The 18,778-nt window shown below is 36.7% G+C and overlaps 1 protein-coding gene and 1 pseudogene across 4 annotated transcripts; both read left to right on the top strand.

The window, feature by feature from the left end:
- LOC109331534 lies at positions 625–17,580 on the top strand (annotated as a pseudogene).
- On the top strand, positions 4,487–13,604 carry LOC109331533 (ATP-dependent Clp protease proteolytic subunit-related protein 4, chloroplastic-like). 4 transcript variants are annotated; one of them, XR_002105806.1, is made up of 8 exons: positions 4,487–4,803; positions 9,803–10,006; positions 10,907–10,962; positions 11,143–11,269; positions 11,360–11,437; positions 11,936–12,049; positions 12,132–12,280; positions 13,366–13,604. XR_002105806.1 is itself a non-coding variant. In XM_019566087.1 (8 exons), the coding sequence occupies exons 1-7, from the start codon at positions 4,543–4,545 to the stop codon at positions 12,201–12,203; spliced, it is 912 nt and encodes a 303-aa protein (XP_019421632.1). In that variant the 5' UTR covers positions 4,487–4,542; the 3' UTR covers positions 12,204–12,243; positions 13,368–13,604. The 4 variants fall into 4 exon arrangements, 2 of the variants coding, with proteins under 2 accessions (XP_019421632.1, XP_019421631.1); XR_002105807.1 differs by lacking the exon at positions 13,366–13,604 and adding an exon at positions 12,621–12,965 and having other exon boundaries at positions 12,132–12,285; XM_019566087.1 differs by having other exon boundaries at positions 12,132–12,243; positions 13,368–13,604.

The raw sequence follows: 18,778 nt of genomic DNA, 5'->3' as shown, positions 1-18,778 counted from the left end.
GTGAAAGAAGGAGAGTGGTTTTTTTATATGGTGTTGTTATTGCTTTCAACAATTTAGTGATTGATATTGTTGTATATCAGTTTCTGATTTCCATCTAAATATATGAAGCGATCCGTGCGAACGCACGGATGAACTTAGAGTTTAATATTTCACAGTTTTAGACTAACATGGAAAACTTAGAGTTTAATATTTCTCATGAGGTGATCATCAGTAACTTTTAGATTAATAATTTATTCTTTTATTGTTTATATACATTCATGCAAAATAAATTATCGCCCGTGCGAATGCACGGGTCTCCTACTAGTTCATAGTGAAAATACGTCAGAATATTCATAAAGTGCAAAAATAATTCTCATCAAATATACTAATCTATGGTTCCTAAAATCTTATTTTAATTCTTCAAAAGTACTATTATGAATTAATCTAATCTCTTATTATACAATTTTTTTTGTTTAGTTTGATCAATGATATTTCTTCATTTTTTTATCTCTTATAAATAATAAAGAATAATCTAAAAAATACTTGTACATCATAAAAAAGGTAATAACTTTTTGACCGTTGGGCGGTTCGGTCCCTTACCTTTCTAAATCGATTCAGATAAAAAAGTGAAATCAATCATTCTGAATCAAATCAAAACCCTAATTCAGTAATCCCAATTCCAAACCCTAAATTTCGATCCAAATTTCAGTTATTCATGGCGAATCCTTCTTCTTCTTCCTCCTCCTCCTCTCAATTCACCTACTCCTCCACCCCCTCCTACTTCCCCATGCCCTTCCACCTCCAACAACAACCAACCTACGCTCCGGCACCGCCCCCTCCCGCCGTCGTCACCTACCCATACCCACAACCACCACCGTCACAGTTCCAGCGCGACGCACACCAACTCTTTCAACGCGACGCACAGACAATAACCCCCGAAGCCCTAGAAAACGTGAAAGCCGCGATCGCCAACAGCGAGATCGAGCATAAGACCGAATCGAAGAAGAAATCGGTCCCCCGCCGCGCCGCAGGCCTGACCTGGGAGGATCCGTCGCTCTCCGAGTGGCCTGAGAACGATCACCGGGTGTTCTGCGGCGATCTAGGGAACGAGGTGAACGACGACGTTTTGTCGAAGGCTTTCGCTAAATTCCCGTCGTTTAACATGGCGAGGGTTGTGAGGGATAAGAGGTCTGGGAAAACGAAGGGGTATGGGTTTGTGAGTTTCGCCGATCCTGCAGATTTGGCAGTTGCGATGAAAGAGATGAATGGGAAGTATGTTGGGAATAGGCCAATTAAGCTTTGTAAGAGTAAATGGAGGGAGAGGACTGATGTTGATGCTGTGGAGAAGCAGAAGAAGCAGAGTAAGAAGAAGTCGAAATCGGCTAGGGTTGGTGTTTTGCATTACTGAGAGGTGAGATTAACAAAATTGAATAATTTACATCACCTATGTGATTTGTTTAGTTTTTGTTGTTACATTCTTTTTTTAAGTCATTGTTTTAGTTTCTTTGTTGCAATGTATTGTTGTTTGCTTGTAAAATGTCTGATTGAAAAAAGTTGGAGTGGATCGATAAATCAGGTCCTCTAAGATGTGATCAATTCCATATTAATTTGACGAGAAAAGCCTGACTTTAGTCCTTGAGAATGCAAGATACTCAGTGAATTTGTCCTTCTCTGGGAGTGGCCAATATGACTCATTAAAAATAGTACTTTCAGTGGTTTTTATTCTAGAATCTAGATGGACGAAGATGAGGGCTTTTTTCCCTCTTAGGGACTAATGTGGAATTGTTCACACTTTAAGTTCAGATGTTTAATTATTAGATCAAGTGGAATTAGATGGGGCGGAATGGAAAGAAGTTGCCGAACCTTTTTTTTTTGATATTTTAAGATGGAATGGCATGGAGTCAATAGTAAGTTGGTTCTATTTCATAACCCAAATTGAAAAGGAAGAAAAATAGAGACATTGAATGGGATCGAATGAAAGGTTCTGCTCCATTCCATCCATTTGAAACAATTGAAACAATGGGACTTTTCCATTCGTTTCCTGTAAATCCAGACAAAGCTTTGGAGACCAATTAAGCTATTTACTCCCGTTGAAACTAGGTGGATCATTTAGTTTCGCTTTCCTTTTCAATTTTAAAGTTTTTTCCCATTTTTAATTTGTGCAGTGCAAGGGATGAGCTATTCCCCGGGTGGGCATTCTGGAATACACAAATGAGATGAATTAGTATGGTCAGAACTCAGAAATATTGTTCTATGATGTTACTTGTGACTAGCTATTCCCCGGGTGCACAAAATGCATGTTGTGATATTTTGACTTATGATATCTAACATCAGTCTGTACCTTTACTGTTAGATTCTATATGTCAATTTTATGCAAATAAAGCAAAGGTTTCTTCTTCATGTTGGCCTGTGTTGATGTAATGAAATGCATAAGAATTTCATCAAATTCAAATAGCCCTATTTAAGTCTGGTGCAAGGGACCCTCTTCAGTGGGTCAATTTCTTATAAATATATTGATTTTTAGAAGTTAAAGTTGTAGAGGATTGAAAACCTCATCCCACCACATACATGCCTACATTTGCCCTTAAGTTTTAGACATATTTTCTCTAGTGTCCTGGGGGCTAATAGTGGAGATTTGAATGCATAAGCCCTCAAGCTCTTATCTCTTCCTAACCAAAGAGTTCATCATATGTTGTTAATTGGGGTATGTGACTGCTTCTCCAAGCAAGCGTTGCTTCAGGAATCAAACCTTTGACCTTTAGTTGAGTACGTTAGCTGATGATCTAGCAAAACCTTATACCACTCTATTAATACCTTGTTGGTGCCATATGTTGAATACACTTGAAATCAATTAATAAATCCTAACAAAAGCTTGTGTTCAATATAATTTCTTCATTTATAAAATAAACACTGATCAGTGAATGTTTCACTCATTCTTGAATGTTGTTGCCCCAGCATATGCCAGAAGTGTGTTGCTGGGGACTAAAGAACATAACATTATCCATATAACCATTTAACCTGAACTCAAGAAATTTAGACAATGGGATCAGTCATCCCTGAACTGTCTGAGAAGGATGAATATTACTCAGCATGTTTTCTGTATATAGCCATGCTCCTTATTCTTTTATGCAGATAGTGAGTAACAATATCCCCTCTTGCAGCATTAACCTAAAGTATATCTCAATTATTTTTAAAATAAAAAGAAAACATAAGTCAATTTCTAATTTGGGCGTCCAGTCAGTGGACATTTTTGCAAATCCTATTCAATTTTTCGAAAATTGAATAAAATATCCAAATTGTATTTCTAAGATGTATTTACAACCTTAGAAAATGCAGATACAGAGATTATTATACTGGGAGTGATTGCAATCTGCAACACCCAATTGCACAGCAAAAACGTTTATAGAAGAACTAGAAGACATTTCAAACATGTGATAATGTAAATTTGTATAGAAATGCCCCACTTTCTTTTCTTGTATAATACATAAAAACACAGAAAGCAATAAGGAATAACTACATTGCTTCCAGATCTACTATGAATGTAATTAACAACATATGATGAACTCTTTCAAATTAAAATCATATTTTGTTGGCCTAAGGAATTAAAAAAATGATATGAGAAGAATAATATACATGCTTTATGTTATAGAAGTATTCATGTTGTCTAATTAAGCAATGTTGTGTGAGTAAATGCCCTTTTTATCTTTAATGGAAACGATTGTGCTCCAAAACTCAATCCCAATATAAGCTCATGTCATCTCAGATTTAATGTTGATTTTACTTTGTAAGCCTGGTATTACTATTGTAACAAATTCTCGCAGTTATTTTTTGTAACAAAATTCCAATTCTCTAATTCCCCCAATTTGTTGTTGTTCCAATTCTCAAATTAAAAGAGGAAATTATCAATAGTAATTATCATAAGAATTATCAAGTAAACTATAATAAAATCAAGTTCACATCATCTCAAAATGAACTTTATCTTGTCTTATCAGTTTCTTGTTTAGGAATTATCATGGCTTGTGATCAAACTAACTAGTTAAATAATTCATATATTAATAAACACAATTATCATATTTGTTATCACTTATTATTTTGGGGAGTTTTGTACTGTGTATCATAAGAATACTTAAAACACAGTAAGTTTATTAACATGTAATCCAAGCCACACCCTAAAAAACATTTTATTATCAGTTAATTAAAGAGTAAAGACTTATTTTGGTTCCTCAAAAAAAAATTTGTGTATCAAATTCATCATGAACTTTGAAAATTCAAAATCATTCTGAAAATTATTAAATATAAGTTAAATTAGATTTTTTTAGCATTTTTATGACCCCACTATTTTGACTTATATGGTGATTGTAATGGTTTAAATTTTTACTTTTTTGGATATCAAATTGATATAAATAAAAAATTTAAAAACCGAAATGAGGATTCACTCTTAATTAAATTCAGCAAGAGTTGAGGCCCAATTATAATCTGGACCCAGCCGAATGAGATGAGTTCCATATTGTATCTTCCTTTTCTCAAAACACAAGCTTGGAGAAAGCTTACAACTGTTGAGTAATGGAGGTTGCTACCATAGCTTCGAGCTTCGCTATCAACAACCCTATGTTCTCGTTCCCATCACCGTCACCAATTCGAGCCATGAAATCTTCCTCTTCCTCCTCCGTTTGTTCCAGAACCTCTCTTTCCACCGAATTCGTTTCTCCTTTCGCAGCTACCAGCAGCTCCTGTAGCGCTTTCTCTGGTCACAAGCTTCGTCCTTCATCTCTCAATCCGGCGTCGTTTCCTTCTTCTAAGCCTAAAAGAAGCGTCGTTACTATGGTAGGTTCTCTTTCCTAATTTTCTTAATTCGCATTTCTAGAAATGTTGTAACAATTTGAGGTGTGGATTTATATTTCAATATGTGAAAGAGGTTTCAGGTCATTCGGTTAGGATGAATAGAATGTAAGAGAAATACTAACAGTTTGAACATGAAATTGGGATTAAAAGAAACTAATAGGATATAATTCTCGGGGCATGGTGTGAAATCTGATTTTGATGAGATTTAGAGTGTGACTGAAGAATAGATGTATAGGTTTTTATGATGGCCAAGATACAAGGAACTACATGCTTTCTAGAATAGGTTATGAAATCACAAATATTTCAAAATAGTTGCTATCTCAGACATGTACCAGTTTCACACACTTCTGGACACTATTAACTGTATTTTTTATCTTCTAATTTTATGATATAATTTTTGTACCATTATAAATGGAAATAGCAGAATAAGTAGATTAATGTTAGCATTATATAGTATTTATGTTGCTTATGCTAACTTTTAAAACATTATCTCTCTTTCAAATTAAGATTTGTGTTTTAATGTTAATATTATAATAATTTTGTATCAAGTATCATAGTCATGTTGTGTTCTATAATTTTGAAATTTATTGCATCCCCGTATCATGTCATATCATATCTGTGTTCCATGTTGTATCTGTGCTTTCCACAGAATAAGTTTCTGCAGGTAGAAAATCACGGATTAGAACCCCACACAAAAACCTCAAACGGCAATGTAAAATCCGGTAACAGTAAAACAGGGGCAGTCGTCATCAAAGTCTTCAACGTGTTGAAGGCTTGCACGGCAGAAGAACCCCAGACAAAATTGTTCTTCTTTGTCAGCTCGGTGAGAGGTTTGGCAATTTTCCCATAGTCACGAATGAACTTTCTATAGTACCCCGTGAGACCGAGAAATCCACGAACTCCCTTTACTGTCTTGGGTTCTGGTCATTCTATCACACACTTCACCAATTCTGGATCCATGGCTACTCCACTACCAGAAATCACGTGACCCAGATAATCAACACTTTTGCACCCAAATTTACATTTAGCTTTGTTAGCAATAAAACAATGTTCCTGTAACACTCTCAACACTTGGCTTAAATGGTCCACATGCTCCTCTTTGTTCTTGCTGTTAACCAGGATGTCATCAAAAAACACCAATACGAAACTCCGGAGGAATGGTCTAAATACACCATTCATAGTGGCCTGGAAGGTAGCCGGGGCATTCATCAACCCAAATGGCATGACCAAGCATTCATAATGCCCATTATGTGTACGAAAAGCTGTCTTATGTATGTCCGCCTGATGAACACGAATCTGATGATATCCTGATCGCAAGTCAATCTTAGAAAAAATAGTTGACCCAAACAATTCATCCAATAATTCATCCACAACCGGAATAGGGTACTTATCTGGAATAGTGGCTTTATTCAGAGCCCTATAATCAACACACATATGCCAAGAGCCATCCTTCTTTTTAACTAAAATCACCGGGCTAGAGAAAGCACTCATGCTTGGTCGAATAACCCCTGCATCTAGTAACTCCTGAACCTGATTTTCGATCTCATCATTCTGGTGATGTGGATATTTATACGGTCTGACATTGACTGGACCCGTGCCTGCTACAAGCTGAATGTAATGCACTTGTTCTCTCTCTGGAGGTAAACTAATGTATTCACAAAATACTGTGGGAAATTGTTGCAACAGCCAAGTGACCCCTGTTTGTTCACCGCACTCGTCTTCACCAACAAACCTACTGCTGTCCAGCTTCCTTGGTGCCCACCACCAATCCTTGTTAATTGCGCCCCCTTCAAGGAATGAATTCAAAAACCCATGCTTCTCGGTGTGACTATCTTGACTCTGCAATTTCACCAATTTACCCTCATACCAAAACTGCATAGTGAGTCTTTTCCAATCCATCACTACTTTCCCCAATGTACTCAGCCATGACACCCCCAAAACCACATCCAATCCACCTAACTCCAACACTAATGCATCGACTTCAAATATTTGATGTCCCAATCTGATTCGGAGTCCTTTGCATATTCCCTTAGAGAGAATTTTATGGCCATCCCCAAGCTTGATGTTCTTAACTGTCATTGGAGTAATTTGAAGCCCTAATGTTGTAGTGATTGCGGGAGAAATAAAATTGTGACTAGCCCCACTGTCAATAAGCACCATCACGTAGATTCCTGCAAGTTGGCCTTCGAGTTTCATAGTATGGCATTCACCCATACTCCCTATCACACCCATTACTTTGCATTCTGCCTCAATCTCTTCGTCTTCATCGGTAAAGCTGGTTTCAATGGCGATAATCTTCCCATCATCCTCCCCACTTTCTCCCTCACCCAAGATGAGTACCCGAAGAGAACGTTCAGGGCATTTGTGTTGTGTTGGGTGATACTTACCTCCACATTTGAAACAAAGTCCTTTTGCCCTTCTCTCCATCACTTCTTCATAAGAGAGGCTCTTGGTGCCCTTCCATCGATCCATGGCGGAATTCCGACGGTTTGTCTCACCCTTCCTTGCCGTTGACGTGATCGAAAGAGGAGAAGAAGGAGTCGGGTTCGTGGAACCCATTCTGGAAGAAATCGGGTTGCTCCAACCCGATTGGGAGAAACGAGTTTTCTGGGTTTGAGCCACTCCTCCACCCTTTTTAAACGAATTGGGCCCATTCCATTCATTTCGGCCCACAAATTTCTTTTTGCCCAGGCCCCTTTCCTCTTCATCATCTTCCTCCCTCAACTCATCCTCAATGTCTTTTGCCATCCGCATCATTTCCATTTTGTTTTTGGGATTTAACGTACGAATCCTCCTTCGAATCTGGGGTTTTAGCCCACTCATAAAGTATCCCAAATATTGTTCCTCAGGTAAACGTCCCACCTGAGAAGATAACAGTTCAAACGCCTCTACAAATTCTTCAACACTTCCCGATTGACGAAGAGTTGAAAGTTCTTCGAAAGGATTTTCTAACCGCCTCCCTCCATATCGAGCAATGAGGGCTTTCTTCAACTTCTCCCACGAAAGGGTATCCTCAATTTCTAGCAGCAAGTTAAACCAATGAATTGTGGATCCTTCCATACTCACCCTTGCCAATTTCAAACGCATTTCCTCCGGTGTGTTTTGCACATCAAAATAGATCTCCGCACGAGTAATCCACGCTACAGGGTCTTCTCCTTCGAATGCTGGTAATTTCACTTTCTTCCCTGAAAGCCGCGATTCACCGCTCGTCGTATCGCCGGAAGAATTTTGAGCCTCAACTTCGCGATTTCTCCTACCCATTTGCTGACTCAACTCAGCAAGAACCAAACTCTGAGTTTGCATTTGAGCTACCAAGGTTTATAGAGTAGTTCACACATCCCCCATTTGCTCCTCTAACACCTCAACCCTATCTGACATCTTCGGTGGCATCTACTGTGTTCCCTTTCGACTTCGTCTTCAATCCGGCAGGTCGGGCCAATTGTTGGAAATTCACAGAAGCAAAACAGTGAAGTAATACCAACAGCAGCAACTAGAATGAGAATTAGAAAACAGAAGCATAATTTGTATAAGATAAATGGTAAACTGTTTGTATATATTTCTATGGAATGAGAGCTGTTTACACTTATGAAAGCAAGGTAAATATTGATAGAATCATCTATCAATCCATAGAGACATTTCTCTATTTCTCCCTCTATAACAGAATACTCAGATCATTTTCTCTCCCCTCTGCTTCTGGTAATATAACAGAATTTGCACCCCCTTTTGTCAGCTCAGCCTTTTTGCCACATCTTCTTTCATATACCCTCCAAATCTTGGGTTTCTTACCAACCTCAAGGCCCACATCTTCACTCATGCTTCTATCAACATCCAAGGAAAGTGGATACAAACAAGGGCAAACAGAAAGGAACATTATATCAAAATAGCATGCTCTACTGAATTACTGCGGTGGTTATAATAGCTAGAAACCAAACAGATTTAGGTAATAATGTCAAGGAGAGGCAAGGGTTTGCAGTTTTAGGGATCAAAAGGTTGACTTACTCAAATTTCATAATTCATGTTTCTATCATGCATTAGAAATTGGAATTGAACAAGAGATTGATGTGAGACTTTACCAAGTTTCTAGGAATTCAGTGATAATTTGAAGTGAGTTTAGGAAATTAATGCATTAGTTTTTGAAATTGTAAACACTGGTTATATTAGTTCCTACTCTCTTGTGTCAATGGTTATTCAGTCAAGTGGTATATTATACTTTGAGGTACCATTACAATAATTTCCTGAACTATAATTAATATCACCACTGTTAACGATTCTAGGGATTAAAATGATGAGTTACTTGAATTTCATAAGTCACGATCTTAAAGCAGTGTTTGGAATTGGGATTGGATTAGATTAACGTGCGACGTTACCCTGTGTTTAGAAATGAGGTAATAATTTGAAGTGTGGATTTACGTTTAGACACTTGTAAGAGGTCATATGGGTTTTATTGTCTTTTTGCCATTAAAACATAAAAATAGGCTGAGTTCAGTAAAATTAAGATAAATGTGAACAGTTTGAACATGAAATTGGGTTAAAAGAATCTAATTTGATATAACTCTCGGCTCTTTAATGGTAATGACAAGGTATGAAAATTGACTTTAAAGATTTAATGAGTTATTTCAGAAGAGTTGGGTAGGCTTATGTCTTATGCTCTGTTAAGGGAGCACATATCATTGTTCTTTGTGTTTCTTCTACGATTTTAATAGGTTTTCTTTTGTCAAAAAGTGACAAATGTGTGTAGGTCAATGTCCTTCGACATATAACTTGTATGTAGTGATGGCTGTGCAGTGTTACAAACAAACATTTCATAACTTATATATTAGTACTTTTCAAAGTGTAATGTTGTTCATTGATGGTTTATATATTATGCAAATAAGAGTTATAATATAATTTACATATTTAATATTTTATGGCATATCAGACACTATGCTATCAATGTCATTTATGTAGGTGTATTGTTCATTTTTTCTATGTTTCTGGATAGGTTATTCCTTTTTCAAGAGGAAGTGCATGGGAGCAACCTCCACCAGATTTAGCTTCTTACTTGTACAAAAATCGAATTGTTTATTTGGGCATGTCTCTCGTGCCATCTGTCACAGAGTTGATACTAGCTGAATTTCTTTACCTTCAATATGAAGATGCTGAAAAGCCTATATACCTATACATAAACTCCACTGGGACAACTAAGGTTAGCAATGTTCTTTAATGCACATACCTTCATTTTTTAGGGCCACCTTGGTTTATTGAACTCAGTTTTTACAGCCAAAAGTAAGTGGAGCCAGAATTTCAAATTTAGAGGGGACCAATATTGAACTATTGCATAATTTCTATTATAATAATATAGTGAAACTATCATCTGGACACATGAATGTCAATCTGATGTAGAAACCAGAGAACGAGAAGGATGAGTTCTGAAAACTCAAGAAGCTACCCACTAACCATAAAAATTTAGGTGTAATATTTTTATTTTGGAGAAACAACCATGCTAAATATCTACCTCAGACATATATATTACGATAGATATTTTTACTATTAATTTAAGAGTATAATATTTATATACTGTCAGTGTAAAGATTTATATATATTCACTACATCATCCACCAGTCATTTATTTTAAAGAGTTAATCATGATTAAATATGAATGGTGGATGATGCACTAACAATGTATAGAAGTCATACACTGTCAGTTTATACATTTTTCCTCTTAATTTAAATAATATAGCTAAATAAAAGAATCAATAAAATATAATATATTTTCTTTATCAAAATGTAGAAGTTAAATTATTAATAGAATTATGAATGGATAGCCCCCAATTTCACAAGCGTATCATGTACAACAGTAACAGTAGCATCAATTAATCCTTATCCCAATAGGTGAGGTTCACTTCTTTAGTCAATCAAGACCATTTGGTTATAATGTTTTCATTTCTTGCTACTGACATGTGAAACTTACCTTAATCCTCATCCCTTTTCTCTATAAAGCATAATGTACTTCAAATAATTCCGATAAGATGCTACCATAATGGTGCTTCTGTCTCCAGGAATAATATGTCCATTTGTTTAGTAGAATCTTGTTTCCATATTTCAGGGAGGTGAGAAGTTGGGTTATGAGACTGAAGCATTTGCAATTTATGATGTGATGAGGTTAGTATCTCTAAGCTTTCCGTGATCATGTTAACTGTTACGATAGATATTAACTGCTGAAAACATTTCTTCCCTTAAATGCTGAAAACATAATGTTATTGTATGACATTACTTAATAGAGACTTAAATGATTCCCCATTGAAAGTTCGTGTTAATAAACTTTCCTAAGTTCTGCTACAGGTATGTCAAACCTCCTATTTTTACTCTTTGTGTTGGTAATGCTTGGGGAGAAGCAGCCTTACTCTTAGCTGCTGGTGCAAAGGGAAACCGTTCTGCATTGCCATCATCAACAATAATGATAAGACAGGTTCAGTCATAACCACTTGAATACTAAGTTTACTGTATGTCTTCTGGGGTTCCAAACATAACCATGTATGTTATTGTTTCCATTTTGAAGCCAATTGGACGGTTTCAAGGTCAAGCAACAGATGTTAATCTTGCAAGAAGAGAAGTCAATAATGTGAAGACAGAATTGGTAAGAACAATATTTATCTACTTTACTACAATCTATTTTTACTAAGTTTAACTGTAATTGGTCATTGTTATCTGTAAAGCTACATGGACCAATGCATACTTCCGTGTTCATTGTCCCATTAAAGTGTCAAGATATCAGATTGTAGAGCTAGGCCAAACATTTATCTGTTCCTGTCTTCCTGATGGACCACTGGTCCATGTATATGAGAGTAGGAGAGCTGGAACGTGAAGGGGCATCTGAAAATTGGAGTTGAAGTAGGGAGGCCTTGGCCTAGGGGAGGATTGTCCACTATTCAAGTGACAATTTATATATCTTTTCTTTTCTGTTTTTTATCTGTTTCTAGTTAGTATTTTCTGCGCTCTTTCTGGTTTATGTGCTGCTATTTTCTGCATATTCTGCTTTGTTTTCTTGTGAATGCGAGTTTCACTCATTATCTTTAACAAATATGGATCTAAAGATTATTATAACAACTCACATTCACTCTATTTAATTTTCAAGGTTAATTTATATGCAAAGCATATGGAAAAAACTCCTGAGCAGATTGAAGCTGATATTCAACGCCCAAAGTATTTTAGTCCTAGTGAAGCTGTTGAGTATGGAATCATAGATAAGGTACTTGCCATCTAGATATTAACTTATTTTGTTTTTTGTCACTTCATTGTCTTGAAAATTCGAAGTTATTTTCTCTTTGCAGGTTATATACAATGAGAGGGGTCATGAGGATCGTGGAGTTGTTTCTGACCTTAAAAAGGCACAGCTTATTTAACAGTTGGAGAATTTGATTAGCTATTTGTTGGAGTATTCAGGTATAGTGCGTTTGGACTCTATCATATTAAATACTTCTTGCAACTCCAAGGTTGAATGAACTCTGTACACAACACACAGAAAAAGAGTAACCGTCGTTTTAACGATATATTTTATACATTGTGGTTGATCATTATTTTGCCAGGTTGTTTGTGATGCACAAAAATTTAATTTAGTATTTGTGAAAAAAAGCTAGGATTGGTTAATTAGGTGATCACTGTGGTCATAATTTCACATTTACACTTGACTTTAACCTTTTGGTATTTGGAACCATAAAATGGTTAATCGTCTTAAGTTGTCTAATGGCTGCACCAACAGTGGGTTAGCATTTCATGTATTTGTTAAAAAAGGAATCCCAAAATCATATTGAATTTTGGGCACGTCATGTCTCCAATAAGTTTCTCATTCTTGATGATCTAAAAGAGTAAGCTTCTATTAATAGTGACATCCATAATCTTTATAGTTTCGGTTCTTTTCTATTCCACTAATAAGTGCAAGCATAAACAGGTTCTTGATTTGGAGAGCAATACCTTTTTCTTTCCATGGTTATGTATAACCTATTCAATAAATTTTCCTGCACACTCCCTACAATATGAAAAGGAAAGACAGGGAGAAAGGACACCTAGATTGGGCTCTTTCAAATACTTGTTTACACCTTGCAATTGCATTTTAAATATATTACAAATGGCCACTAGAGTCTTGACTATGACTGAATTGACAAATAGTCCCTTTCTTGTATGACTTGTTTTAGTTTCATATCTCATAAGTTGGTAGCTTGCTCCAAAGAACACGTGTAGGAGACAGATGTGAGGGAGACATAAGAATTATAATAAGCCTTACAAATGTGTTGGTCCTTTAGATACTGTATATTTTTGCATTTATCTAAAATAAGTGGTATGACCCACTTATGTAGAGTTATGTCAATGTTTATGTGTTGCCCATTGTAGTGATTGTCACTCACTTTTAGAACAATATCACACTCTTTGTTTTGTTCCCAATGCTTATATAGTTCTTAAGATATTGACTGATCCAGTAAAATTTGCTGTTGAAGTTTGGGTGTGGTCTGATATGTTTCTGATAGAACTGTTCCTGAATCCTGACTACAGAAATTTGTCTGGAAATGTAGATAGGCTGAAATGGAGTAATCTATTACAGTGGCAGCCAGGCTCTGGTTCAAGTAATTAATAGGAATTGGAAGCTCAATGTTAAAACTATAGATATGTAGATTATAAGACTATACCCCAACAAAAGGCACTAGGATTTATCTCTACGTATTTTGTAATATGCTGTACACATGATTGTATTATGCTTCATTTTAATTCTAAATTTAGTAAAAAAATTCAATACAAGAACGTCAGTTGTATTGCCATTTATGGCAATGTTAAGCAGAAATTGGAATACAAAACATCACAAATTTAAAAAGTGAGAGATTTAATTATCGAGAAACATTTGTTGGAAGCAATAATTAATGCACTTGCCTAGAAGGAGATTAATGAAGTCCCTAAAGGGCTAAAGGATAGGGGTATTCGCAGAAAAATTAACTTCACTACTTAATCGTATAATAATCAAGATTTTAAAGTTTAATTTTATGAGTAGACTTTTCTAATGTAGATTAAATGTGATTATTTCAGTTAAATTGTAGTAAGTTTTAGATTATTTAATAAATTATTAAATTTTGGGTACAATCATAAAATTAATTTATACAATCATTATATCATCTACTATTTATTTAGATTATTTTTTAAATAGTCAATAATGATTAAATATGAATGATATAATAATAGTATATAAAATTATAGTATATAAAATTTATATACTGTCACATATATATTTTTTTCTAAAAAAGAAAGTTATTGAAATGTTGAAAGTGCAATTATTTTATGTTTTGATGAAACTGTACATTAAGTGATTAATTGTTTATGTTTTGATGCAATTATTTTGTGTTTTACTTAATGTGCAGAATTAAATATATAAAGATAGATTATTACCCATATGATAATTAATGATCACTTAACAAATTAAAGAGTTTTGTAGCTGGTCTAAGACTTACCTGGTTATAAGGATGGAAAGTTGTATGTATAAGAGCTGAAAGATGTTGAGGAGAGGGAGTAGGATCAGGGCAGCTAATACTAGGTTTGGGGTGAGGAAAGATATGAAAAAATAATGATGAATCTCTTCCTTCTGTAATTCCTTTTTCTGTTTCTCTATTACGATCTTTCCTTTTCTTCAATTCTGCTCACATCATACTCATTATCATCAAGTTTTTACTACATTCTAATACAAATCTCAGTCTGATTGTTATTTTATTATTATTTCCTAGAGTTTCCCTTACATAGCATTACATTGGTGCTTTCATTACTACCATGGTAGACAACACACATGAAATAGTTGCAAGCGGAGGTTAAGCACATTTCTGAATCCATGGAGTTGCATTGTGCTGACTTATATAATAAGCTTCAACATTTGGAAGTGGACAATTCCAACCGTTTTGAGAAGATGGAACACGTGGCGATGTCCACTGATTCACGGCTGTCAACAATCAATGATGTGTTAGCTACCTTGTTGCAGAAATCCACAGGATCGCCGACCTCTGTCCATGGCCATGGGAACTCACAATTTGAGGGGAGCAGATCATCTTTTCAGATCAGGTCAGTGAAATTGGATTTTTCGCGCTGTTATGGGCTGAATATTGGCAATTGGATTTTCAAGGCAGAGCAATTTTTTGCGTATTACAATACACTAGATGCAGAAAGATTAATGGTCACTTCTGTTCATTTAGATCAAACAGTAGTACCTTGGTTTCAAATCATGCAACAGGTGAATCCTTTTCAACAATTTACTCGTGCTTTGGAATTGGATTTTGGTCCTTCTCCTTATGAGTGTCCTCAGGCATCTTTGTTCAAGTTGGTTCAAATGGGCACAGTGGCTGAGTATTATGTGGAGTTTACGTCCCTTGCTAATCGATCTGATGGTTTAAGTGCTGAGGCTTTATTGGATTGTTTCGTCAGTGGGTTACATGAAGATATTCGCCGAGATGTTAAATCCATATCCCCTCATAGTCTCTTGAAGATTGTCTCCCTAGCTAAGTTGTTTGAAGAAAAATATCCCCACATACATAAATCACAACCAATAATTTCCCAGCCCAGGACTACAACCAACATAGCCTACAATAACAATTACTCAAAATTTTCCACTGCACCATATACCTTAACAGACCATAAAACACAACCAACATACAAGTCTTCCATGCCACCCCTACTACCTACTCAAAACATTAAACCAACATTTCAAACCCACAGAAACTCAGCTGTCAAACAAATGTCGGCTGCTGAAATGCAAATTAGACGAGATAAGGGGTTGTGTTACTTTTGTGATGAGAAATTCTCGTACTCCCACAAATGCCCAAACCGACAACACATGATGCTTCACATAGCCCAATTTCTCAAATTTCCAGTGGAACCAGTGCCTAACTTTAACGTGTTAATTGGGAATGGACAAACTATGAAAACTGAAGGCTGGATTGAGCAAATAACAGTCAGTGTGCAAAATCAGGAGTTATTAGTGTTAGTGTATTTGTTGCCAATAGTGGGGAATGGACAAACTATGAAAACTGAAGGCTGGATTGAGCAAATAACAGTCAGTGTGCAAAATCAGGAGTTATTAGTGTTAGTGTATTTGTTGCCAATAGTGGGGGCTGATGTGATATTAGGATCCACATGGTTAGCCACTCTGGGACCACATGTAGCAGATTATGCGGCTTCGGTCATTAATTTTTTTCAGAATGACCACTTTATTACATTGCACGGTGACAAACGGATCCAACCAACACAAGCTCACTTCCACCAATTAAGGAGGATGCAATCCACAGATTCACTTTGTGAGTGCTTTATAGTCCAAATGCTGCCAGTCCAGCACTACTGCGGATATGGGGATCAATGAGGCTGACATAGATCCCAAGTTAGCAACATTGTTACACAACTTTGATAGTGTGTTCCAAACTCCTACTAGCCTACCACCAATTCGGGACTAGAATCATGCTATTGTTCTTCAAGAGGGCTCTAAACCAGTTAAGGTGCGGCTATATCGCTACCTCATAGCCTCAAGGAACAAATCGAATTAATTGTGCATGAAATGTTGGCTCAAGGAATTATTCAACATAGTACAAGCCCTTTCTCTTCCCCTATTGTCTTAGTCATAAAAAAGGATGGGAAATGGAGATTTTTTACGGATTATATAGCATTGAATGCCATCACAATCAAAGATAGTTTTCCAATGCCAATGGTGGATGAGTTACTTGATGAATTTTATGGTGCCAAGTATTTTTCGAAGTTAGACTTACGCTCTGGCTATCATCAAATCTTCCTCCAACCAGAGGATCGACATAAAACGGCATTTCGGACACATCATGGGCATTATGAATGGCTTGTCATGCCTTTTGGCTTGACCAATGTGCCTGTAACGTTCCAAAGCCTTATGAATAAAATTTTCGAGCAGGAATTGCATAAATGTGTACTGGTTTTCTTCGACGACATATTGGTTTATAGTGCCTCGTGGTCGACTCACTTAGAACATTTGGCGTCGATCTTACAAATTCTGCAGCAACATTAGTTATTTGCTCGACTATCAAAATGTTCTTTTGGCAAATTGGAGGTTGATTATTTGGGTCACAAATTGTCCGGGAATGGGGTTGCTATGGATGAACCTAAGGTTCATGCGATTGTCGAATGCCCTCATCCTACTATGGTGAAGCACCTGTGGGGTTTCCTCGGTCTCACAGGGTATTATAGACGATTCATTAAATCGTATGCTTCCATTGCTAGTCCCTTAACGAATCTGTTGAAAAAGGAGGGGTTCAAGTGGACGACTGTAACCGAAACAACTTTTCTCCAATTAAAAGCAACCATCACATCTGCACCGGTGTTGGCATTGCCTAATTTTGCTCAACCTTTCACTTTGGAAACAAATGCTTCAGGTATAGGTGTTGGAGCGATGTTGAGTCAAAATGGCCATCCTATTGCATATTTTTCCAAGAAATTGGTGCCCCGAATGCAACAGCAGTTCGCGTATACTAGGGAACTGTTTGCCATTACTGAAACCTTGGCCAAGTTTCGCCATTACTTGTTAGGACACAAATTTATCATTAGAACGGATCAAAAGAGTTTGAAGAGTCTAATGGATCAATCCCTACATACGCCTGAACAACAAGTGTGATTGCATAAGTTTTTGGGGTACGACTTCACCATAGAATATAGATCTGACAAGGACAATTTAGTGGCAAATGCCTTGTCTCGAGGATTCTTCATGGCGTGGTCTGAGCCACGGTCTCAGTTTGTGCAGCGATTGTGACACAAAATCAGGGCTGATTGCACTCTGCCAGACAGCATACAACAATGTTCCTAAAACTCCCAAGTAATGTAGGGTTATCGCAGTCAGGATGACTTATTACATTGGAAGGATAGATGGGTGATTCCCCAACACAACCCTTTAATTCATGAAGTATTACAGGAATACCATAGCTCACCCACTGGAGGCCATGCTGGAATTGCCCGCACGATAGCCAGGATTTCTGCCCACTTTTACTGACCCAATTTGAAACAGGACGTCACAACTTTTGTCCATAACTGTGTCATTTGCTAGCAAGCAGAATCATCGAATTCATTACTGGCGGGACTGTTACAACCATTGCCCATTCCAGATCAAATTTGGGAAGATGTGGCGATGGACTTTATTACCGGTCTCCCTTCATCTTGTGGGTACACTACAATCATGGTGGTCATTGATCGTCTTTGGAAATATGCACATTTTGTGGCGATGAAATCTGCATATACTAGTACCAGCGTGGCAGAGGCTTTCATGACTAACATAGTCAAGTTACATGAGATTCCGAGATCCATTGTGCCTGATAGAGATAAAGTCTTTATTAGTTCTTTTTGGCAACATCTGTTCAAATTACAAGGAACTACTATGGCGATGAGCTCGGCATATCACCCACAGTCGGATGGCCAATCAGAAATTCTTAACAAGTGCTTGGAAATGTATTTACCTTGTTTTACTAGTGAGAATCCGAAGTCTTAGTCTAAAGTATTGACGTGGGCTAAATTTTGGTATAACTTTGCTTTCCATACTAGTTTAGGAATGACCCCGTTCAAAGCTGTGTACGGAAGAGATGCTCCATCTTTAATCAGACCTCCCTATAACAGTTCTGATTCTGTTGAAATAGTATCACAATTAACTACTAGAGATGTGTTACTGCAACAACTTAAGGCAATTTGCATAAGGCCCAACAACGGATGAAAGTGCAGGCTGATAAACATATGTGCGATGTCCAATTTGACATTGGTGATCTGGTGTTGGTCAAGCTCCAGCCATATAGACAACATTCAGTGGCATTATGCAAAAGTCACAAACTCTCTATGCGCTATTTTCGTCCCTTTGAAGTTCTGTAGAAAATTGGAGTGGTAGCTTACAAATTGAAATTGCCTCCAACAACCAAAATTCATGATGTTTTTCACGTTTCTCAACTCAAATCGTTTCAAG

The sequence above is a fragment of the Lupinus angustifolius genome, chromosome LG17 (assembly GCF_001865875.1).
Source record: "Lupinus angustifolius cultivar Tanjil chromosome LG17, LupAngTanjil_v1.0, whole genome shotgun sequence".
Lineage (NCBI taxonomy): Eukaryota > Viridiplantae > Streptophyta > Magnoliopsida > Fabales > Fabaceae > Lupinus > Lupinus angustifolius.
The sequence above is the reverse complement of the archived record's forward strand: the minus strand, read 5'-3'. Positions and strand labels throughout refer to the sequence as shown.